At 42.8% G+C, this 24,518-nt stretch overlaps 1 protein-coding gene across 3 annotated transcripts in view; it reads left to right on the top strand.

Moving 5' to 3' along the window:
- The window catches only part of ppp2r3b (protein phosphatase 2, regulatory subunit B'', beta), a 148,959-nt gene that overhangs the window by 114,931 nt on the left and 9,510 nt on the right, over positions 1-24,518 (top strand). For all 3 annotated transcript variants that reach the window (XM_078545111.1, XM_078545113.1, XM_078545112.1), the window contains 4 exons: positions 2,341-2,430; positions 8,698-8,873; positions 12,181-12,299; positions 13,901-14,010. In XM_078545111.1, the coding sequence (XP_078401237.1) occupies positions 2,341-2,430; positions 8,698-8,873; positions 12,181-12,299; positions 13,901-14,010 (495 nt within the window). The remainder of the gene's footprint in view (positions 1-2,340; positions 2,431-8,697; positions 8,874-12,180; positions 12,300-13,900; positions 14,011-24,518) is intronic.

The following is a 24,518-nucleotide window of genomic DNA, read 5'->3' on the forward strand; positions in this document are numbered from 1 at the left end:
GCGTTCCACTAATTACAGCAGCCAACTTGAAAACAACCATTTATCACAACTCTCTGTTTCCTGTTAGTTAGCCAACCCTCTATCCATGCTAATATATTACTCCCAACACCATGAGCTCTTTGTGTTCTGTAGTAACCTTTTATGTGGCACCTTATCAATGCCTTTTGGAAATCTAAATGCACTACATCTACTGGTTCCCTTTAATCCACCCTGTTTGTTACATCCTCAAAGAAATCTAATAAATCTGTCAGACACAATTTCCATTTCACACAATCAGAGTCAACATGGTTTTATGATTTTCTCAAGTCCCGCCACTACTACCTTAATAATGGATTCCAGCACTTTCCCAATGACAGATGTTAAGCTATCTGGCCTATAGCTTCCTGCTTTCCGCCTCCATCCTTTCCTGACTAGAGGTGTTATATTTATGGTTTTCCAATCTGAAGGGACCTTTCTAGAATCTAGGGAATTTTGGAAGATTACAGCCAATGCATCCATTATCTCTGCAGCCACTTCTTCTAAGACTTGAGGATACAGGCCATCAGGTCCAGGGAACTTATCAGCCTTTAGTCCTATTAGTTTACCATTAGTTTTTCTCTAGTGATCATGATTGTTTTAAATTCCTCCCTTTCTTTTGCCCTTTGATTTCCTACTATTCTAACCTGTGGCTTCATGTGGGCAGGATTTTGCCCTTGGCGGGGGCAGTCAGGAAGCTGACTGCAGCCCGCAATCGGCTCCACACTGCGATTTCAAGCTTGCGGGCCAATTAAGGCCTGCCCAGCGTGGAACACGAGCGGCAGGGCTCAGCGCTGCCTGGGCGGGCGGGAGGAGGAGGGCGGGCGGGCCTAGCGCGACCTTCATCGACCTTCATGCATGAAAGAGCGCTTCAATCTCCGAGGCATGGAACTGCCTTGGGGAGATGAAGCACTGTTTAAAAAAAAAATAAAGGAAATAAAATTGTCATAGAACATGTCCCCTCATGTGACTCTGTCACATGAGCTGGGACATGTTTTTAATTCAAAAATAAATTTTTTATTTGATGTTTATTTGCTTTAGGAAACCTCATCCCGACTGTGGATGACATTTCCTAAAAAATGTAAAGGCCGCTTGGCCTTTGCACCTACACGCCAACTATTGGGTTGGATGAGCAGCGTAAATTTGAATTTAATTAGCTTCTTAATGGCCTTAATAAGCCTTTTAATTGTCAGTGGACATGCAGCTGACTCCAGCACGCACCCGCTGAACAATATTGCAAGACTGCGCGATGACATCGGGATGCTCGCCCGATGTCATCGTCCATCATTTTACGTTTGGGTGTGTCGGGCACGTGCCCGTGCGTCGGGCTTAATGTCCTGCCCCATGTGTGTCCGAAAGAAAGTCCTTCCAGATGTTTCTTCAACGAGAAAACATGGCAGATGAAAGGTCATCTCTACCTGAAACATCAACTCTGTTTCTCTCCACAGATGCTGCCTAACCTGCTGAACATTTCAGATTTCCATCATCCAAAGTATTTTGCTTTTGTAATGACATCACTGGGCCCTACCCTCAGATGCCTTCGCTTAATACTTTTCTGTCAGCAACCTACACCAGACCTTAGGATTTTAATAATCCATATTGCTTTTAATTTTTGAATGTGATCAAGTACCTCTAAAATGATCTCTTGGAAGCACTAAAGTATTTCAGGTGTTTGTGGTAATTTTTTACAGCCAGAAGCAACAAAATAATTGAAGTGTTCTTTAAATTGTCATCCTTTGTACCAAGTAATTACTGTCAGTTGAATGCCCTTGCACTGAAAATTAGCCATCACAACTGTAAAGCCTCATTCCTTCAGCTTTTAATGATTGTTGGAGATTTTGAGAATGCAAAAAGAATTAAAAATTGCTTTTTGTTTGTCTCTCTCTTCCTCAATGCAATCTTACTTTCCCTCTTTATTTTCCTTTCTGTACATGATTTGGAAATGAATTAATGCATTCTAACTTGCACTTCTCCATCCTTATTCAAGAAACTTTGCAATCCTTCAATTTGATTGTTTAAGGTGATATACAATTACTTGCCCTGTTCACTCAGGTCCCAGATGCCCTGTTTCCCTCACTGCCATGTTATCAGCTCACATTTTCAGCAACTTGTCATATGAAAATTTAAAAGCATAAAAGTGCAAGGAATTTCCAATTAACAGCATATGCTGTTGGATGGCCTGCCACAGCAAATTATGGCCCTATGTTGAATGATTTTTTTTTACAAGAATTTGATCCTGCAAATGACCTGGGCTAGAAGATTATTCATAAAGTTATAAATTAAATGAGCCCAACACTAACTTGAAAACTGCTTATTAATTTACAGGCACAGAAAAACTCCAAATGAAAGAAAGATTGGCTATGCAGATTTTGTGTGGTTTTTGATTTCAGAAGAAGACAAAAAGACATCAACTAGGTGAGAAATTTGCAAGTGTGATTACAAGAAGTTGCAACTGATTACATTTTCTGTTGCAGAATTTTTAACTGAAGAATAAAAATGTGATGCTTGATCATTTTTCATCATGACAGTTGGATAGCCAATTTAATTTACACTTTGTATTTGGACTCTGTCAAGTTTATGAAGTATCCCAGTTTAAGTATTTACAAATGAAGTAATACAGGTCCATTTCCCACCACTCCCACCCACCCCCATTAAGAAGATGTTGATCTTATTTACATGTTAGAGCAGCAGCATCATTTCTTCTACTTAATTTATTTGGCTTGATCTGGATTTATAGTCCTACAGTTATTATAAACTGTTGACATATTTTACAATAAAGGGACAAACAAATAGGAACCTAAAATATATTCAATTCTCAAATATTGACCATAATGGAGAAGACTTCCTTGGAAGATAATAAAAAGTCGAGGAAAATTGAGCCTCCGTTGAAATAAGTGCACTGATCAGCTTTTGGGTAATTGAGAGGCTGCCTGTAAGGAGGACCCTATATATTCTTTCTTTCCAAATCTTTTAATATTCTCAAGATATGTAAATAAGGGGCCTCGCTCCTGTTCGACACCCGCACTGAAAGTTTGTTTTTTCCCTGTGAGGCAGCTGTGCCAGCGCTGGCTACACTCAGTTAAACAGTGCCATGCCTGTTACAGACTAGGTAGGTTTCTGAAATATACTTCATTGACTGTGGACCCAGGAAGGGCAGCAGTACATTTAAAAGACCTGTGCGGCTGCTTTACCTCCTTTCTTTCCCAGCCCCTACCACCCAGTCTATCCAATATCTCTCCCTCTCTGACCTCCAATCCTTCACGTTGGAATTTTTACTCTTAACTGTTATGGCGAGTGTGTTTAATTGTAGCAACTGATCATTTCCTCCAGGACATCAGAACTTGATCAGTTGTGATTCCAATAGTAGTATAGGGCCTTTAATTTCAGGAGCATGCGGTGCAGATATGTTTTTGGCAGCCCTTTCATTAAAATCATTGATCAGCAGCTCTTAATCACAATTAGTAACCATTTAACTAAAAGCATTGTTTCACCCATACTAGTGCTAATCGGCATGTTTTTGTGAAAATTAGTCTAAACCAGATGAAAGAATTCTATTGATTAAATAATAGTCAAAACTAGTAGGTTAAATCACTAAAAGTTAGTGCCCTCGGTACAAGTAATTAAAATAGCTAACGGAATATTGACCTTTATTTCAAGGAGATTGGAATTCAAAAATGAGGCAGTGGTTCCCAGATCTGAATTGGAGTGCTATGTTCAGTTTCAGGCACTGAGCCTCAGGAAAGGCATTGGCTTTGGAAGGGGTATGACACAGATTCAGAAGAATGATACATAGTCTTAAAGGATTAATTTATGAGGATTGGTCGCATAAACTCTGCTGGTATTCCCTTGAGTTTAGAATTTTGAGGGGTAAACAGCAAACATTGGTAGGAGTCATTTATAGGCCAGCAAACAGTAGTGGTAGTATGGGGCATGGTATTAATCAGGAGATTAGAGAAGCATGTAGCATGGGTAATACAGTAATCATGGGTGACTTCAATAAAATAAAAGCGAAAAACTGCGGATGCAGGAAATCCAAAACAAAAATAAAAATACCTGGAAAAACTCAGCAGTTCCGACAGCATCTGTGGAGAGGAACACAAGTTAACGTTTCGAGTCCGTATGACTCTTCAACAGAACTAAGGAAAAATAGAAAAGAGGTGAAATATAAGCTGGTTTAGGGGGAGGGGGGTGGGGGGTGGGACAAGTAGAGCTGGATAGAGGGCCATGGTGGAGATAGCCAAAAGATGTCATAGACAAAAGGACAAAGAGGTGTTGAAGGTGGTGATATTATCTAAGGAATGTGCTAATAGATGACATTAAGGGTAGAAAACAGGACGAGCAAGGTACAAATAGCCCTGGTGGGGTGGGGGGAAGGGATTGTAATAGGCTAAAAGGTAGAGATAAAACAATGGATGGAAATACATTTAAAAATAATGGAAATAGGTGGGAAAAGAAAAATCTATATAAGTTATTGCAAAAAAGGGGGATCGGAAAGGGGGTGGGGTTGGAGGAGAGAGTTCATGATCTAAAATTGTTGAACTCAATATTCAGTCCAAAAGGCTGTAAAGTGCCTAGTCGGAAGATGAGGTGCTGTTCCTCCAGTTCACTTCAATGTGCATATAGACTGGGTAAATGCTGTGGAGGACGAGTTTCTGGAGTGTGTTGGGGATGGTTTGAAGAACTGACTAGAGAACAGGCTATTCTAGATCTAGTATTATGTAACAAGAAAGGCTAATTAATAATCTTGTTGTAGAAGAACTTTTAGGGATGAGTGACTATAATATAGAATTTTACATTATGTTTGAGAATGAGGCAGTTCAAATTGACTGAGGTGGATTGGGAAAATACATTAAAAGGTATGATATGACATAGTTTATCATTACATAGTCTTCAGCAACTATACATTCCTTCAAGGCACAAAAGCCCAAAAGGAAAAGTCAGTCAACTGTGGCTAACAAAGGAAGTGAAGGACTGTATAAAATAAAAGGCCCATAAAGTTGCCTGAACTCGTCATAAACCTGAGGTTTGGGAGCATTTTAGAATACAGCAAAGAAGGACCAAGAAACTGATAAAGAAAGGGAGAATAGAATATGAGTGTAGACTAGTAAAAGACATAAAAAGTGGACTGTTAAAGCTTTTATAGGTATGTAAGAATGAAATGTTTGGCTGAGACAAATGTGGATCCATTACAGGCAGAGTCAGGAGAATTTATAATGTGGAATAGAGAAATGGCAGAGAGGCTAAATGATTACTTTGTGTCTGCCTTCACTGAGGAAGATACAGGAAACCTCCCAGAATTAGGGATCCAAGGGACAAAGGAGAATGAGGAATTGAAGGAAATTAGTATTACAAAGAAGGCTGTATTAGAGAAATCAATGGGGCTAAAGGTTGATAAGTCTACGGGACCTGATATTCTACATTGCAGTGTTGAAAGAGGTATTTACGGAGATAGTGCATGCATTTGTGATCATCTTCAAAAATTCTATATGTTCTGGAATAGTTCCTGCAGATTGGAAAGTAGCAAATGTCACCCCACTATTTAAGAATGGAGGGAGAGAGAAAACAGGGAACTACAGATCTGTTAGCCTTACATCAGTAGTAGCATGGAAAATGCTAGAATTTATTCTAAAGGATGTGATAAATGGACGCTTGGATAATAACGATCTGATTGGGCACAGTCAACATGGATTTATGAATGGGAAATCATGTTTAACGAACCTGTAGGAGTTTTTTGAGGTTGCTACTAACAGAATTGATAAAGGGGAGTTGGTAGAGCTAGTATATTTGGATAGGAGGCAATACAACATGGATTAAGGATTGGCTAATAGGTGGAAAACAGAGAGTAGGAATAAACAGGTCATTCTCGCGTTGGCAGGCTGTGGGGTATTGCAAGGATCAGTATTTGGGCCCCAGCTGTTCACGATATATATCAATGATTTGGATGAGGGGACCAAATGTAATATTTCCAATTTTGCAAATTACACAAAGCTAGGTGGCAATGTGTGTTGTGAGGAAGATGCAAAGCAACTTCGAGGGGATTGGATAGACTTAGTGGGCAGAATTTTGCCATCAGCAAGCAGGGGCGGGGCCTGCTCGCCGACACATAAAATGACGCGGGATGACGTCAGGCGGAACCCCCGACGTCATCCCGGCCCTTTTAAATTTTCAGGAAGGCGGGGGCACAGCAAAATCAGCTGTGGGCCCGCCAACCTGTCAATGGCCAATTGAGGCCATTGCCAAGATCAATTATACAATTGAAGGAGCTGCCCATCCAACCTTAAGGTTGGCGAGCAGGCCAGGAGCCCCGGCGGGCAATAGAGAAAACATGAAACCTCATCCACCGGTGGGTTGAGGTTTCATGTAGGGCTTAAAAATGTTCAATAAACTTATTATGTAAATTATGAACATGTCCGATCTCATGTGACATTGTCATATGAGGGGAACATGTTAAGGAATTTTTTTTCTTCTATTTTTAATATTTTTAAAAGTGTCAATGATCTCCCTGAGGTAGCAATAAGCCTCAGGGAGATGTGCACTCTTTCATGCGCATGCGTGAAAGAGTGCACTCTCGCTTTTGGGGAACCCCGCCCACACAGGAAGCGCATAGCGCTTCCCGCCGGACGTGACGCTGGGTGGGCCTTAATTGGCCCGTCCACGTAAAATGGTGGCGGGGCCCGCTTCTCCAGTGGGGATCGGCTCCCCGCCTGCCGGAGATTGGGTTGGGCCGGGCCCTCCTGCCCGACAGGCAGAAAATTATGCCCAGTGAGTGAGCAAGAACATGGCAGATAGAATATAATGTGGAAAAATGTGAGGTTATTCACGTTGGTAGGAGGAACAGATGTGCTGAGTATTTCTTAAATGGTAAGAGGTTAGAAAGTGTAGATGTATAAAGGGACCTGGCTGTCCTCGTCAATAAGTCACTGAAAACCAACTTGTAGGTGCAGCAAGCAATTAAGAAGACTAATGTTTTGTTAGCCTTTATTGTAAGAGGATTTGAGTATAGGAGTAGCAAAGTCTTGCTTCAATTGTAAAGAACCTTGGTTAGACACACCTGGAGTAGTGTGTGCAGCTTTTGTCCCCTTACCTTATAAAGCATATTATTGCCATAGAGGGAGTGCAATGAAGGTTCACCAGAATTGTTTTCCGGGATGGCGGGACTGTCCTATGAAGAGAGATTGGGGAAACGGCCTGTATTCTCTAGAGTTTCGAAGAATGTGAGGTGATCTCATTGAAACCCACTAAATACTTAAAGGGATAGGCAGGGTAGATGCAGGTAAAAGGTTTCCCCTGGTTGGGGAGTCTAGAACCAGGGAACCCAATTTCAAAATAAGGGGGAAACCACTTAGGACTGGGATGAGGAGAATTTTTTTTACTCAGTGTTGTGAATCTTTGAAATTCTCTACCCCAGAGGGCTGTGGAAGCTCAGTCATTGAGTATGTTTAAAGCAGAGATTGATAGATTTCTAAATGCCGATGACATAAAGGAATTTGGGGACAGTGTGGACAGAAAGGCATTGAAGTGACGATCAGCCATGATCCTAATGAATAGCTGAATGGTCTACCCCTGCTCCTATTTTCCTAATCTCTCAGGGTGTTTAAAATGATAAAGGGATTTGATGGGTAGATGCTCATAAAATATTTCCTCCAATGAGAATATTCAGATCAAGAGGCCATAACCTTAAAATTAGACCTGGGCCATATAGGAATAAACTCAAGAAGCAGTTCTTCACAAAGTGATGGAAATCTGGCACATTTCTTCCCCTATTAGACTGGAGATGCTGGAACAATCAAAATTGTCAAGACCGAGATCACTAGCTTTTAGTTAAGTAAGGGCATCAAGGATATGGCACAGAGGTAGTTAAATGGAGTTGAACTGCAGATCAGTCATCATCTAATTGAATGACAGAACAGACTTGAGGGGCTGAATGGCCTAATCCTGTTCCTGTGTTAAAGCTACACCTGCAATGCAGTCTAGCAAAAAAAAGAATGAATGAGAATTCAGATGATGGTCAATAGTTTACTTGTGTGGAAACACTAAGTATTAGAAAAGACACTGAAAGGTTGGACAGCATCCAGAAGAGTAAGGTTGTTTTGTTTCAGGTAATAGTGCTGTAATGAAGGGTTCTAGCATTAACCTGCCTGTTTTTCAGATGCTGATTGATCTACTATGCCTTTCCAGCATTTGAGTCTTTCTTTGGTGGTGTAATAGGTTTTTGTCCCAAACTGATGCCCTCAATTAATTCTTTTAATTAAGGCCTGCTTCTTTGTGCAGTTTTGTTGATGTTGCTTTATAACCTCGTAACCCAGAATAAGAGGCTTCTGAGGTGGAAACTACCTGCTCAGAAAGCAGAGAGCTTAAAAAGGAGAGGGAGGGAAAGGAGTAAGTGTAAAGAGAAAATGGGAAAATGCGCAGTTTAATTAAGTGACCAGCATTAAATTAAAAGCAATCCGCATTGATGCATTCGTGTTGGTCAAGGACAATATCCAGAACAATGTTTTAAATAACTGCAATTTTAAATTAAAATATACCACCAGTTGCTTCTATTTTGATTTTTCTATCTTGCAACATTAAAAATGCCATTCTGAGAAAAATTCATTTAATCTTGTACCTGTTCTGCATGCTGGCATTTAATTTTATTATTAGCCTCTCATAGACCTTATCTATTATTTTCCTCCCTGACAGTATTGAATACTGGTTCCGCTGTATGGACCTTGATGGCGATGGTGTGCTGTCTATGTATGAACTGAACTATTTCTACGAGGACCAGTGCAAAAAGCTAGAGTGCATGTCTATTGAGCCACTGCCTTTTGAAGACTGCCTTTGTCAATTGCTTGATCTTGTTAAGCCAGAATGCGAAGGTATTTTTCTTATATTCATTCATGGGCATTTGCTAACAAAGCCACTATTTATTGCCCATCCCTAACAGCCCTTAACTGATTGAATTACTCGGCCATTTCAGAGGGCAGTTAGGAGTAAATCACATTGCAGTGGGCCTGGAGTCACGTGTAGGCCAGACCGGAGAAGAGCAGCAGATTTTTCTCTAAAGGACATTGGTGAACCAGATGTGTTTTTATGACAATCCAACAGTTACATGTCGTCATTATTAATGCCAATTTTTTTGTTCACGCTTTAATTAATTGAATTTAAATTTCTCGGCTGCTGTAATGGATTTGAACTCCTGTCTCCAGATCATTACAGAATCACACAGTGCAGAAGAGGCCCTTCGGCCCATCGAGTCTGCACCGACACGTGAGAAACACCTGACCTACCTACCTAACCCCATTTACCAGCACTTGGCCCATAGCCTTGAATGTTATGATGTGCCAAGTGCTCATCCAGGTACTTTTTAAAGGATGTGAGGCAACCCACCTCCACCACCCTGCCAGGCAGTGCATTCCAGACTGTCACCACCCTCTGGGTAAAAAAGTTTTTCCTTACATCCCCCCTAAACTCCTGCCCCTCTCCTTGAACTTATGTCCCCTTGTGACTGACCCTTCAACTAAAGGGAACAGCTGCTTTCTATCCACCCTGTCCATGCCCCTCATAATCTTGTACACCTCGATCAGGTCGCCCCTCAGTCTTCTCTGCTCCAACGAAAACAACCCAAGTCTATCCAACCTCTCTTCATAACTTAAATGTTTCATCCCAGGAAACATCCTAGTGAATCTCTTCTGCACCCCCTCCAGTGCAATCACATCCTTCCTATAATGTGGTGACCAGAACTGCACACAACACTCCAGCTGTGGCCTCACCAAGGTTCTATACAACTCCAACATGACCTCCCTACTTTTGTAATCTATGCCTCGATTGATAAAGACAAGTGTCCCGTATGCCTTTTTTTCACCACCCCGCTAACATGCCCCACCGCCTTCAGAGATCTATGGACACACACGCCAAGGTCCCTTTGTCCCTCAGAACAAGCTTTTAGATTTCTAGTCCAGTAACATGACCGCTACACTCCATTCCTGTACTTTTTATTTTCTCATGGGATGTGGACGTCACTAGCAAGCCCAGCATTTGTTGCCCATCCCTAATTGCCCTTGAACTGAGTGGCTTGCTGGGACATTGTAGAGGGCAGTCAAGAGTCAACCGCATTATTGTGGGCCTGGAGTCGTGTGTAGACCAGACCAGGTAAGGGTGGCAGATTTCCTTCCCAAAGGGCACTAATGAACTAGATGGGTTTTTATGACAATCAATGATAAGGTTATGGTCACCATTACTGAGATTATCTTTAAATTCCAGATTTATTAACTGAATCCAGATGCCACCAGCTGCCAAGGTTGGATTTGAACCTATGTCCCCAGAGCATTAGCTGGATTACTAGTCCAGTGACATTATCAATAAGCCACCATCTCCCCTTAATTCTCTCATTCAACATTAACTGAAATTCACAGAAAAATATCCAGTCCTGTTTGCAGATGTGATATTTTGTTTCTTCAGTTTACAAAGTAAATTGTAACATGAAGCTTTTGTTGTTGTCTATATATTAAATGCATTTGGTTACATTGGACTTACAGCCCAAATTCTGTTGGATTGAAGGAGAATAAAGGTTCTCTCTGTCTGTGTCTATGTTGTATAATGTCTTTCAGCCGTTGTCAACATGGAGTGCTTATAGCTTGGGTTTTCAGAACTCGGTGAAGAGTAGAATTTCCTCCATTCTAACGCAATTTCAGGAGACCTCAGCCAGGCTGTAAAAGAGCGCTATTAGAGAACTCAGCAGTTTCCTATGCTTGATTGCTATCCTGTAACTTGCAGAAAGCATGTACAAGCAAGGAGCAGGAGTAGGCCATTCAGCCCCTTGAGCCTGCTCTGCCATTTAATAAGATCATGGCTGATCTGATAGTAACCTGAAATCTGCATCCCACCTACTGTCGATAACCTATCACCCTCTTGCTTACCAAGAATCTATCCACCCTGCCTTAAAAATATTCAAAGATTATGCTTCCATCACCTTTTCAGGAAGAGAGTTCCAAAGACTCATAACCCGCTGAGTGAATAAATTTCACCTCATCTCTGTTTTAAATGGACGACCGCTTATTGTTAAACTGTGACCCCTAGTTCTAGATTCTCCCACAAGAGGAAACATCCTCTCCACACCCACCCTGTCAAGACCCCTCTTCCTTAAATAAGTTTACCAGTACAGTACACAATACCCCAAATGTGGTCTCACCGATGTCTGTACAACTGAAACATAACCTCCCTACTTTTGTATTCAGTTGCCCTCGCAATTAACGATAACATTGTATTAGCTTTCATAATTACTTGCTTTACTTGCATACTAGCCTTTTGTGATTCATGCACTAGGACACCCAGATCCCTCTGCACCTCAGAGCTCTGCAATCTCTCACCATTTAAATAATATGCTTCTCTTTTATTCTTCCTGCCAAAATGGACAATTTCACATTTTCCCACATTAAATTCCATCTGCCAGATCTTTACCCACTCACTTAACCTATCTATATCTGTTTGTAGCCTCCTTGTGGTTCCTTCACAACTTACTTTCCTACCTATTTTTATGGCATCAGCAAAATTGGCAACCACCCCTTCAACCGCTTCATCCAAGCCATTTATCTAAATTGTAAACAGTTGAGGTATGAGTGGATAGCTATTTTAGATTTAATATTACTGATATGTGAGTAGATTTTCATCACAGTAATACAGTATAGAATTAGTAGTTGTTTCAGCATCAATATAAAAGCTGACAGTTAGTAAAACCAGCTAATCTACTAGTTGTCTGAGGCTCAAATTTGTCTTAACTTAATCTCTTAACTGTCCAGGTTTTATTTTACAGGTGATCCTCAAAGAAATTTGTATATTCATAAATTTTTTTCATGTTAATTTTTCCCCACCTACATTTATTTATTCCATTTATTCAAGGGGGTATCCCACCTGATCCTGACCTTGTCCTCTCCTGACACTCATACATGCACTTTCTAATTGAGGCCACTAGATAGTGATCCATGTGACCATGTTGACTGTAGTATACCTACTGTCACCCTGTTGAGATTCAGTAACTCAGCACACACTGGGAACCTGATCTGACAGTCAGTCACTGGATAAAACTCTAAATCTTCCAGAGAACATAAAGTAACTATGTGTTAAACTTGAACTATCAAAATGGTTTCTTAATTTCTATGAAATTAACTGCCATTTTTTTTTAACCAGGAAAAATCACACTTCATGACCTAAAGAGATGCAAGATGGCAAATGTATTTTTTGACACCCTTTTTAATATCGGCAAGTACCTGGAACATGAGCAGAAGGATCCATTTTCTATTCCGAGGGTAATTATTACATTTATGAAACCATGTCGTCTTCCTGTAAACTACCTACCTCAAGTCCTCTAATCATATTCTTTAGGAGAGAGTGTCCACTTAGTGTAACAGGGTTTACTATTGAAACTATAAAAGGTTCCTTGTACTGTAACCTCATCAGCACTGAGCACCACAGAATCTCGCCATCTGACAGTAGCTCCAGTTTGATAATCACATGAAGAGACCAAGTAGAGGGATGAAACTGGAAAAGCTTAGCACTCATGTCTTTGACTCTTTCCAGTACCAGCCCCAAATTGTCACTATGTAACATCAATCTCAGATAATGCACTACTGGCATTAATCGGCACCAACCGGCACTACATTGCATTCATTTTTTTTTTATTCATATGGCTGGGGAAGCAGTTATAGTTCAATATCGAGATTGACAATCCATTTGACACCTTCATCTGACTCAGTGTGAATGATTGTGATGCCGCCAGGAATTGACCTCTTATGGCAGAAGTTCAGCATATCATCGATGGTCTGACTTAGATGACAACAGTCAGAATTTGAGCTGTCCCTCCTGTTTCAGTTGTGAAGCAAGTGACCACATCTTCCCTGGCCCATCCTCCAAAGGGTGAGAGTTGTCCAGATTTTCCATAGAAGTTGAAATCTGAGACTTCACTGTTCGGATCAGGCAACAGGTTGCAGTTGGTGAAGTTCGCAGTCAACCAGGAGGTGCGCCATCAAGAGGTGGGGCTGTCATCAGTTTATAGGGTGTGGAGTGTGTTCCAGTAGGGACTGTGGGATTTCAGATGAGTGCGTGGGTTTTTCTTTTGAGATCCTGCGTCAATGCGAGTGCTTCATTAGCTGTCAGCAGGTGGTGTGCTTTGAAGAAGATATATTCCCTGCAGACATCAGGAGGTTCAATGTGTGCTAGTGCAGAAAGCCACTCAAGCTGTGTTGGTCTCAGTGTCCCAGAAATGATCCTCGTGACTTCACGGAGGTGGCTCCTGACCCAGATTAAGCAGCAGTACTCTGTGTGTGATGCAATGAGGTGAGTGTTGGCTTTGCTGCCCAAGTTGGTATCCACCAGTTTCCGTTTGAGATTCGTTCTTGTCTTGACCTAGGCTCTAGTGTTCTAGAGGTTTTGCTGGTAGGTCAATGTGCGTTCGAGTGATGGCAAGGTGTTTTGGCGTTGGGTCATGGATGAGTGGTCGGCCACAGAACTGAACATGAACTTCTTCCTGGCCTTTGAGTTGTTCGGGTAGAAGGCAGAAATGACAACCTTTACAATTTTTGATCCAAATTTCCATATTTGGAAGTGGGCTTCCAAAGAACATAGATCTTCAGTGAGTTTTCTCAATGTCCTGAAGGTTTTTCACCTAGAAAATCAGGGCCAAGTTGTTAGCATATATGAAGATCCGTGGCTTTGTGGGAGGGACATCACTAGTACATATGTTGAAGAGCTGAAATTAATAATTGGTGCAGAGATGTACAGACAAACAACTAAATTGTTGGCAAATCTTGGGGGAAATGACCTGTTCTAAGCTGCTTTTGCACATAAATCTACAATCCTGCTTATATATAATATTTGTAATGCCTATGCAATTTCAATCTTTCCTATGCAGCAAGATGTGGAGAGTGATGGGCCGGAAATGACTGACTGGGAGAAGTATGCTTTACAAGAATATGAAAATTTGGTGGCTGAAGAAACAGCCAATGAAAACTGGAATGACGGGTAAGAGGCTGCTGATTAATAAAAGTTACTATTTTTTACCTTAGGGATGTTTGAAAATTAACTAGCCCTTTGCGAATTATAAACAACGAAAGACGGACCTTGCCCTGGAACTCCTTCCCTAACAGCACCATGGGTGTACAGTTCAGTGGCTCAAGAAGGTGGCTCAACACCACCTTTTCAAGGGCAATTAGGGATGGGCAATAAATGTTCGCCTAGCCAGTGATACCCACATCCCGTGAAAGAATTTTTAAAAATTCCCATGCATTTTAAGCACAACAGCAAAATACTGCAGATGTTCAAAATCTGAAATCAAAACAGAAGATATTGGAACTGCTTCAGCGGGTCAGGACAGCATCTGTGGAGAGAGAAACTGAGTTGCTTTTTCAGACCAATGACCTTTCATCAAAACTGAGTAAAGGTAGAAATGTAATATGTTTTGAGCAGGTAAAAGGGGGCAAGGGGTGAGAAAGAGTACAAAAGGGAAGGCCTGTGATAGAAAGGAGTGCGAGGGAGATTAAATGACAAAAGGTTTCATGTTGCAAAAACCAAAGAGAGTGGTGCTGGGAAGCGATGGCGTAGTGGTATTGTCGGCATTGACCCAGGGTAATGCTCTGGGGACCCGGGTTTGAATCCCGCCATGGCAGATGGTGGAATTTGAATTCACTAAAAATATGGAATTAAAAGTTTAATGATGACCATGAAACTATTGTCAATTGTTGTAAAAACCCATCTGGTTCACTGATGTCCTTACCTGGCCTGGCCTAGCCTACATGTGACTCCAGACCCACAGCAATGTGGTTGACTCTTAAATGCCCTCTGAAATGGCCTCCCCTAGCAAGCCACTCAGTTGTGACAAACCACTACAACGTCACAAAAAAGGAATGAAACCAGAAAGACCACCCGGCATCAACCTAGGCACCAGAAACGACAATCGCAGCCCTGTCGACCCTGCAAAGTTCTCCTTACTAACATCTGGGGGCTAGTGCCAAAATTGGGAGTGCTGTGTCACAGATTAGTCAAGCAACAGCCTGACATAGCCATCATCAGATAATGCCTGAGAGTTGGCCGGGGAGTTGCCCTGGGAGTCCTCAACATCGACTCCGGATCCCATGAAGCCTAATGGCATCAAGTCAAACATGGGCAAGGAAATCTCCTGCTGATTACCACGTACCGCCCTCCCTCAGCTGATAAATCAGTGCTCCTCCATGTTGAACATCACTTGCAGGAAGCACTGAGGTTGGCTAAGGCGCAGAATATACTCTGGGTGGGGGACTTCAATGTCCATCACCAAGACTGGCTCGGTAGCACTGACTGAGTTGGCCGAGTCCTAAATGACATAGCTGCTAGACTGGGTCTGCGGCAGGTGATGAGGGAAAAACATACTTGATCTCATCCTCACCAATCTGCCTGCCGCAAATGTATCTGTCCATGACAGTATTGGCAGGAGTGACCACTGCACAGTCATTGTGGCGACGAAGTCCCACCTTCACATTGAGGATACCCTGTATTGTGTTGTGTGGCACTACCGTCATGCTAAATGGGATAGATTTAGAACAGATCTGGCAGCTCAAGACTGGGCATCCATGAGGCACTGTGGGCCATTAACAGCAGCAGAATTGTACTCGAACACAATCTGAAACCTCATGGCCTGGCATATCCCCCATTCTACCATCACCATCAAGCCAGGGGATCAACCCTGGTTCAATGAAGAGTGAAGGAGGGCATGCCAGCAGCAGCACCAGGCATACCTAAAAATGAGGTGTCAACCTGATGAAGCTATAACACAGGACTACTTGCATGCCAAATAGCATAAGGAGCAAGTAATAGACAGAGCTAAGCGATCCCACAACCAACGGATCATTTCTAAGCTCTGCAACCCTGCTACATCCAGTCGTGAATGGTGGTGGACAATTAAACAACTCACTGGAGGAGGAGGCTCCCTATCCTCAATGATGGAGGAGCCCAGCACAGCAGTGCAAAAGGTAAGGCTGAAGCATTTGCAACAATCTTCAGCCAGGAGTGCCAAGCGGATGATCCATCTCAGCCTTCTCCGGAGGGACCAGCATCATAGATGCCAGTCTTCAGCCAATTCGATTCACTCCACGTGATATGAAGAAACAGCTGAAGGCACTGGATACTGCAAAGGCTATGGGCCTTGACAATATTCCGGCAATAGTACTGAAGACTTGTGCTGCAGAACTTGCCATGCCCCTAGCCAAGCTGTTCCAGTACAGCTACAACACTGGCATCAACCCAGCTATGTGGAAAATTGCCCGGGTATATCCTGTACACAAATAGCAGGACAAATCCAACCCAGCCAATTACTGTCCCATCAGCCTACCCTCAATCATCAGTAAAGTAATGAAAGGTGTCACCAACAGCGCTATTAAGCGGCACTTGCTTAGCAATAACCTGCTCACTGATGCCCAGTTTGGGTTCCACCAGGGCCACTCAGCTCCTGACCTCATTACAACCTTGGTTCAAAAATGGACAAAAGAGCTGAACTCCTGAGGTGAGGTGAGAGTGACTGCCCTTGACATCAAGGCAGCATTTGACCAAGTGTGGCACCAAGGAGCCCTGGCAAAACTGGAATTAATGGGAATCGGGGAAAGCTCTCCAGTGGTTGGAGTCATACCTAGCACAAAGGAAGATGGTTGTGCTGTTGGAGGTCAGTCATCTCAGCTCCAGGACATCACTGCAGGAGTTCCTCAGCCCAACCATCTTCAGCTGCTCATCAATGACCTTCCTTCCATCATAAGGTTAGAAGTGGGGATGTTCGCTGATGATTGCAGAGTGTTCACCATTCGTGACTTCTCAGATACTGAAGCAGCCCATGTCCAAATGTTGCAAGACCTGGACAATATCCAGGGGCTTGGCTGACAAGTGGCAAGTAACATTCACGCTACACAAGTGTCAGGTAATGACAATCTCCAACAAGAGAGCATCCAACCATCGCCCCTTGATGTTCAATGGCATTACCATTACTGAATCCCCCACTATCAACATTATGAAGGTTACCATTGACCAGAAACTGAACTGGACTAGCCATATAAATACTGTGGCTACAAGACCAGGTCAGAGGCTAGGAATCATGCAATGAGTAACTCACCTCCTGACTCCCCAGAGCCTGTCTACCATCTACAAGGCACAAGTCAGGAGTGTGATGGAATACTCCCCACTTGCTTAGATGTGTGCAGCTCCCAAACACTCAAGAAGCTGGACACAGTCCGCTTGATTGGCACCACACCCACAAACATTCACTCCCTCCACCACCGACGCACAGCAACAACAGTGTGTACCATCTACAAGATGCACTGCAGGAATTCACCAAGGCTCCTGAGACAGCATCTTCCAAACCCACAACACTACCACTTAGAAGGACAAGGGCAGCACATAGATGGGAACACCACCACCTGGAAGTTCTCCTCCAAGTCACTCACCATCCTGACTTGGGAATATATCGCTGTTTCTTCACTGTCGCTGGGTGAAAATCCTGGAACTCTCTAACAGCACTGGGTGTACCTACACCACATGGACTACAGCGGTTCAAGAAGGCAGCTCGCCACCACCTTCTCAAGGGCAGCTCGGGATGGGCAATAAATGCTGGCCCAGACAGCGAAGCCCACATCCTGTGAATGAATAAAAAAAATGTCTAGATGATATGTGAATAGATGGATAGCATTGGACTCCACATTAAGTTTAAGCAATTTTAGATCAGAAACTCTGCCTCCATTTTGTTGCAATTTATTTTTTTACTGGTTTGATATTTTTCTTATTTCTTTATTTATTCTTTTATTTTGCATGCCATGGCTGCTATCCAGTCAGCCATCAGAACTGAAACTTTAACTGTTTATCTCCATAGATGCTGCCAGACCTGCTGAGTATTGCCAGCATTTTCATTTGTTGTTTTCGAGCTTTGTACCCCTTTACACATGGATTAGAAGTACTGACCTGTAGACCATTTTTCCCCCTTAAATGCATATGGCTTTTAGAGCTGATTTTTAAAAAAATGAATGTTATAATTAGGTAGATCATATTTAATTTGAACAAAGCAATGCAGATAATGCAGCAGAGTGCAATTCAAAGCAACATGTATTATCAAATCATTTGTATAGTGTGATGCTGAACAAAGAGGTAGACATTCTGAAATAACAATGGATTTTGCATACTGTTAAAGTTACAGGCACAGTTTGACCGTTACGTCTTAAAACCAAGTTTGAATTCAACTTGGATAGATAGCAGGGACCACTTGATAGAAATTCCTGAAACTTTTTCAAATTAGAAATTTGGGGGGACCCTGGTGAGTGACTTGAAATGCATTTGAGGAGGAAATGTTAACTTATTGACATAGTATAGTTAATACACTGTCTCCTGCCAACACAAGATGGCCGCTGATACCCAGCAGCAATGTGCACTGGTCCATGCATGCACAGAAGTCCAATTACATCACCCATGGGACAACGTAACAGGGATCCAGAGCTGACATCAATTTCAGAGAGTTTAATCCCCTACGCGGACACAAAACCCTCTCCCCTTGCATGGGAAAACTTCTCCCAGAGGCCTGGCCTGTGTGTCAGGTAGGGAAGTCCCCAAGAAAGGCTGCAGCCAAGGAGCAGTGAGATTAATGTTGCGGCTGGAAGGGCGAGCTTGGTCAGGGGTGGGGGACAGATCGGGGTTGGATTGGTGATAGGAGGTTCATGGGGGAGGAGGTTCACAGGTCTGCTTCATAGCCCTCAGGGTCAGCCTCTTTTACAATTTTCTGGGCTGCTTTGTGAAACATGATTCTAAAAAGCTACAAACATAAAATATGACTTTATTTAGCATTATACCTTGAAGCTGAAACAATGTACTGTGTTAGGGTCACATGCAGTTGCATTATTATAAATCCAACATTCCTATAACAGTTACTATTACATTGAATGCTCAATTTATTATTTCCCTTACCTAACTTTATACAAGAATTTGTTTCACACTGGCAGGAGTAAAAACTCAAAGATGGTACAAGAAATCCACGCTTCCTGGTTTTCAGCCCGTAACATCGCCCCATGCTCTTAAACCCAGTCCAGAGTAAAAAACAAACCTGCACATGCACAGTGTTGGCAACAAACGCAGCCTTCTTAATATTGTTACAGGACACGACTTATCTTATTGTCAGCCGGAGGCTGGGAACTACAGGTCCCAGCATGCCCCCGGGAGTTTCCGGCATGCACAAACCAGGAGCAGGCTGCGCATGTACAGCCCAGTGTTTGAAGTTGTTCAGGCTGAGGACGGGCCTAGTGCGCCTACCTAAAAAGAAAAAAATGGTTTGAAAACTGTATCACGTGACTCAGCGAACAGGGGGAGGTCCCAAAAGTCCCAGACAGGGAGAGAGGACAGAAAGAAAGAGAGGAGCAAAGAAAGAGGCTCCAAGTGGTAAAAGGGCTGCAGTTGGCAGACTTTAAGTAATGAGGGGTCGGGAGAAGTCCTTTAGATCAAAGAAGGCAACAGAAGATTGGTGATTCAGTGCTGCGGCCCATTGGAACAAAGGTACCCATTTGTAGCCAGTAGTGTTCTGCTCAACGCAACCAAAGAGCTGAAGTTGTGCTGTGTGAGCTGGAGTGTAGAGCTGGAAATCCAGTGGAACAGTCTCGGTTGATGAGATTAAAACCCTGGGAGGTGAGCAGTTATTGAGGCAGTCCGAGTCAGAGCAGCTTTTGGAGAGAATCCCGAGGCTAGATCTTCAAAGGTGAAGACTGGAATCCCCCGTGAGAAAGACAGGGTTTCACTAAGATTGAAAACAAAAACAGAATTACCTGGAAAAACTCAGCAGGTCTGGCAGCATCGGTGGAGAAGAAAAGAGTTGACATTTCGAGTCCTCATGACCCTCCGGCAGAACTGAAGTATAGTTAGGAGAGAGGTGAAATATAAGCTGGTCTAAGGTGGGGGGCGGGGGGAGAGAGAAGTTGAGGGTGGGGTGGTTGTGGGGACAAGCAAGCAGTGATAGGAGCAGATAATCAAAAGATGTCACAGACAAAAGGATCAAAGAGGTGTTGAAGGTGGTGATATTATCTAAGAAAAGTGCTAATTAAGAATGGATGGCAGGATACTCAAGGTACAGCTCTAGAGGGGGTGGGGTGGAAAGACTAACAAAGTATTAGTTGTAGACAACTATCTACAACCATCCACAACCATCTACAACTAATACCTTGTTAGTCTTTCCACCCCACCCCCACTAGAGCTGTACCTTGAGTATCCTGCCATCCATTCTTAATTAGCACTTTTCTTAGATAATATCACCACCTTCAACACCTCTTTGATCCTTTTGTCTGTGACATCTTTTGATTATCTGCTCCTATCACTGCTTGCTTGTCCCCACAACCACCCCACCCTCAACTTCTCTCTCCCCCCGCCCCCCACCTTAGACCAGCTTATATTTCACCTCTCTCCTAACTATACTTCAGTTCTGCCGAAGGGTCATGAGGACTCGAAATGTCAACTCTTTTCTTCTCCACCGATGCTGCCAGACCTGCTGAGTTTTTCCGGTAATTCTGTTTTTGTTTTGGATTTCCAGCATCCGCAGTAGCTTTTAGCTTTTTGTTTTTTTCACTAAGATTGGTTGTCTCAATGTTTACTGACATCTGGGTGGGTTGCTGATAAATCTGCAGGATCTGTCTTGGTCGTATTTGAAACCTATCGTGCGGTGTTGTGTGTTCAACCACACTTAGTCTGTTAATTCACCTTCTTTATTCATTCATGGGATGTGGGCATCACTGGCTAGGCCAGCATTTATTGCCCATCCCTAATTGCCCCTGAGAAGATTGTGGTGAGCTGCCTTCTTGAACCGCTGCAGTCCATGTGGTGTAGGTACACCCATAGTGCTGTTAGGGAGGGAGTTCCAGGATTTTGACCCAGCAACAGTGAAGGAACGGCAATATATTTCCAAGTCAGGATAATGTGTGGCTTGGAGGGGAACTTCCAGGTAGTGGCATTCCCATGCATCTTCTGCCCCTGTCCTTCTAGATGGTAGCGGTCATGTGTTTGGAAGATGCTGTCTAAGGAGCATTGGCAGGTTGCTGCAATGCATTTTGTAGATGATACACACTACTGCCACTGTGCATCGGTGGTGCAGGGAGTGAATGTTTGTGGATGGGGAGCCAATCAGGAGTGCTGCTTTGTCCTGGATGGTGTCGAGCTTCTTGAGTGTTGGTAGAGCTGTATTCACTCAGGCAAGTATAGAATATCCCATTTCACTCCTGACTTGTGCCTTGTAGATGGTGGATAGGCTTTGGGGAGCCATGGGAAGGCAGCTTCCCTCTGACCTGCTCTTGTAGCCACAGTATTTATATGGCTCGTCCAGTTCAGCCTCTGGGAAATGGTAATCCCCAGGATGTTGGTAATGGGGATTCACCGATGATAATGCCATTGAATGTCAAGGGGCGATGGTTAGAATCTCTCCTTTTGGTTGGAGATGGTTATTGCTTGTCATTTGTATGGCATGAATGTTACTTGCCATTTGTCAGCCCAAGCCTCGATATTGTCCAGGTCTTGCAGCATTTGGACATGGACTGCATCAGTGTCTGAGGAGTCGCGAACGGTGCTAAACATTGCACAATCATCAGCGAACATCCCCACTTCTGACCTTATGATGGAAGGAAGGTCTTTGATAAAGTAGCTGAAGATGGTTGGGCCTTGGAACTGAGATGATTGACCTCCAACGATGACAACCATCTTCCTTTGTGCTAGGTATGACTCCAACCAGTGGAGAGTTTTCCCCTTGAATCCTGTTGACTCCAGTTTTGCAAGGGCTCCTTGATGCCATTCTCAGTCAAATGCTGCCTTGATGTCAAGGGCAGCCATTCTCATCGGGAGTTCAGCTGTTTTGTCCAAGCTTGAGCCAAGGCTGTAATGAGGTGAGGGACTGAGTGGCCCTGGCGGAACCCAAACTGCACAAGTTATTGCTAAGCAAGTGCTGCTTGATAGCACTGTTGATGACCCCTTCCATCACTTTACTGATGACTGAGAGTAGCCGGAAGGGCCAGTAATTGGCTGGGTTGGATTTGTCCTGCTTTGTGTTCAGGACATACCTGGGCAATTTTCCACATTGCTGGGTAGATGTCAGTGTTGTAGTTGTACTGGAGCAGCTTGACTAGGGGTGTGGCACATTCCAGAGCACGTGGGGAGTTGGTAGCATTGTAGTATTGTCGCTGGACTAATAATCCAGAGACCCAGGGTGATGCTCCGGGGACCTGAGTTCGAATCCCACCTTGGCAGATGGTGGAATTTGATCGACAGATGGTCAATCGACAATCAGCTGCTTGATCAATCGACAATGGTTTCATGGTTATCATTAGATGATAACCATCTGATGATAACCTTGAACCCATCTGGGAAGGGAAGGAAACCTGCTAACCTTACCTGGTTTGGCCTATATGTGAATCCAGATCTGGTTGAATCTTAACTGCCCCCTGAACAAGGGCAATAAATGCTGGCCTAGCCAGCAGTATATTAAAAAAACCAACATTAAAAAAAAACGTCTTCAGCACTCTTGCCGGAATAGTGTCAGGGATACCTTCAACCGTTTCTTGATAACACAATGAATCGAATTAGCTGAAGACTGGCATCTGTTTTTTTTTATTGTGATGCTGGGGACCTCCAGAGGAGGCCAAGATGGATCATCCACTCGACACTTCTGGCTGAATATTGTTGTCTTTTGCACTGATGTGCTGGGCTCCCCCATCATTGAGGATGGGGATGTTTGTGGAGCCGCCTCCTCCAGTGAGTTGTTTAATTGTCCACCACCATTCACAACTGGATGTGGCAGGAGTGACATATCCAGCAATGGTGAAGGTGGTGTCTGGGACATTACCTGTAAGGTATGATTGCGTGAGTATGTCAGGCTATTGCTTAACGAGCCTGTGGGAATGCTCTCCCAATTTTGGCACTAGCTCCCAGATGTTAGTAAGCAGGACTTTGCAGGGTCAACAGGGCTGTGGATTCTGACCTAGTTCTTTTACTGTTTGCAGTATTCATAAATAAGAGTACCAATGCTGCTGCATTATGAGAAATGCCATCTTTTATGTGAGACTTTAAAGCAAAACCCCTTAAAAGATGCCATGGCAACACTTGAAGAGAAGGGAGTTATTCTGGTGTCCTGATCAACATCTTTCCCTTAGCCAATGCCAGTTAAAACAGATTAAATACTCTTTCTTTAATTTTCTGTTTATGGCACCTTAGGGTGTGCAAAATAGCTGTTCTATTTACCTGTAAAATGCTAACTGCATTTCAAAATTAATGCATTTGATTGTAATATGCACTGAGATGTTCTGATTCAAAGAATACTTAACTCTGTATTCTACATCCCAAATGTGTCTGTAAACTTGAGTATCAGTTAATAACTTATTAACCATATTGAATGCAAGGGTGATATACAGAGATCAAGGGTGGACAATACTGTATTTCGCCAGAAAGTTGACCCCATCATATAACCCTCAAGTTATCAAGTAACTATGTGGACAATTTGTTTATGTATATTGTGAATAAAATCGGTCTTTGACAATTTAGCACATCTGCAGTCTCCATTTTCCATTGAAATTAGTTGAAAAGAGAATCAAGTGGTATATAGAACTGGCTGTTGACTCGCTATTGAGTGTTTTGTATTCCTACCAAAGGCCAATTTCACACCCATTATTTCTGTGGCAGTGTTAGCCGTTGCATAAATTGTTAAATTCTGATAAACTAAAAAAAAAGCATGAAGCCATCTTTTTTTTACCCACCCTGTCAAACTTTCTTGTTTTGCCTTAATGTCTGCCAGCCTCCTTGGCTTGGTGTATTGTGTGCACGTGTTTGGCTCATTTCCAGTTAAAACCTTCATTTTCCCAACAATTGTGAGAAAGAGGCAAGGAGTAAGTAGTACTAATTCAGATGAGGTCAAAGGCTTGAATATGCATTGACCATGTTGGTACTTGGAATCCACTCTCCCACAGCTTTTTGTCTCGTGTATAATGTGTGTACATTACATGCTGCAACAAATTTTAAATGGAATCACTCATTTCCCACAAAATTAGGTCCCAAGCGATAGTATTAAAATATAGACTGCATTGCTGTCTGAAATTCAAACTTTCAGTTAAATTACCTTCATCATGCACAATCCTATGAGTTGTAACACAGACTGTGACAGCTTGCTTTAGTAGCAAGTTGGAAATATTAGTTTATTCTGACTTCTTGTTTTGGCCTGAATGTCAGCCTCATTGCTTACCGTATTGTGTGCGCCTTTGGTTAATTTTGAATTAAGTTCATAATTTTCTCAACAATTGTGAGAGGCAGAAATAATGCTGTGCCAATTGTGCTTAATCACTTCCCATACATTTGAAATTTCAGTTCCAGTGCTTATCATAATGCTGCATGACTCAAAAGCCATACATTTGCTTCCAAATTATCCATGTTTGGTTCAGTACTGCAGTTTGATATTTGCTCCTTTTTTATAATTGAAATGTAACACGAGTTACTAGTGATAACAGCAAAGTGACACT

Source organism: Cetorhinus maximus, chromosome 7 (genome assembly GCF_964194155.1).
Source record: "Cetorhinus maximus chromosome 7, sCetMax3.hap1.1, whole genome shotgun sequence".
NCBI lineage: Eukaryota > Metazoa > Chordata > Chondrichthyes > Lamniformes > Cetorhinidae > Cetorhinus > Cetorhinus maximus.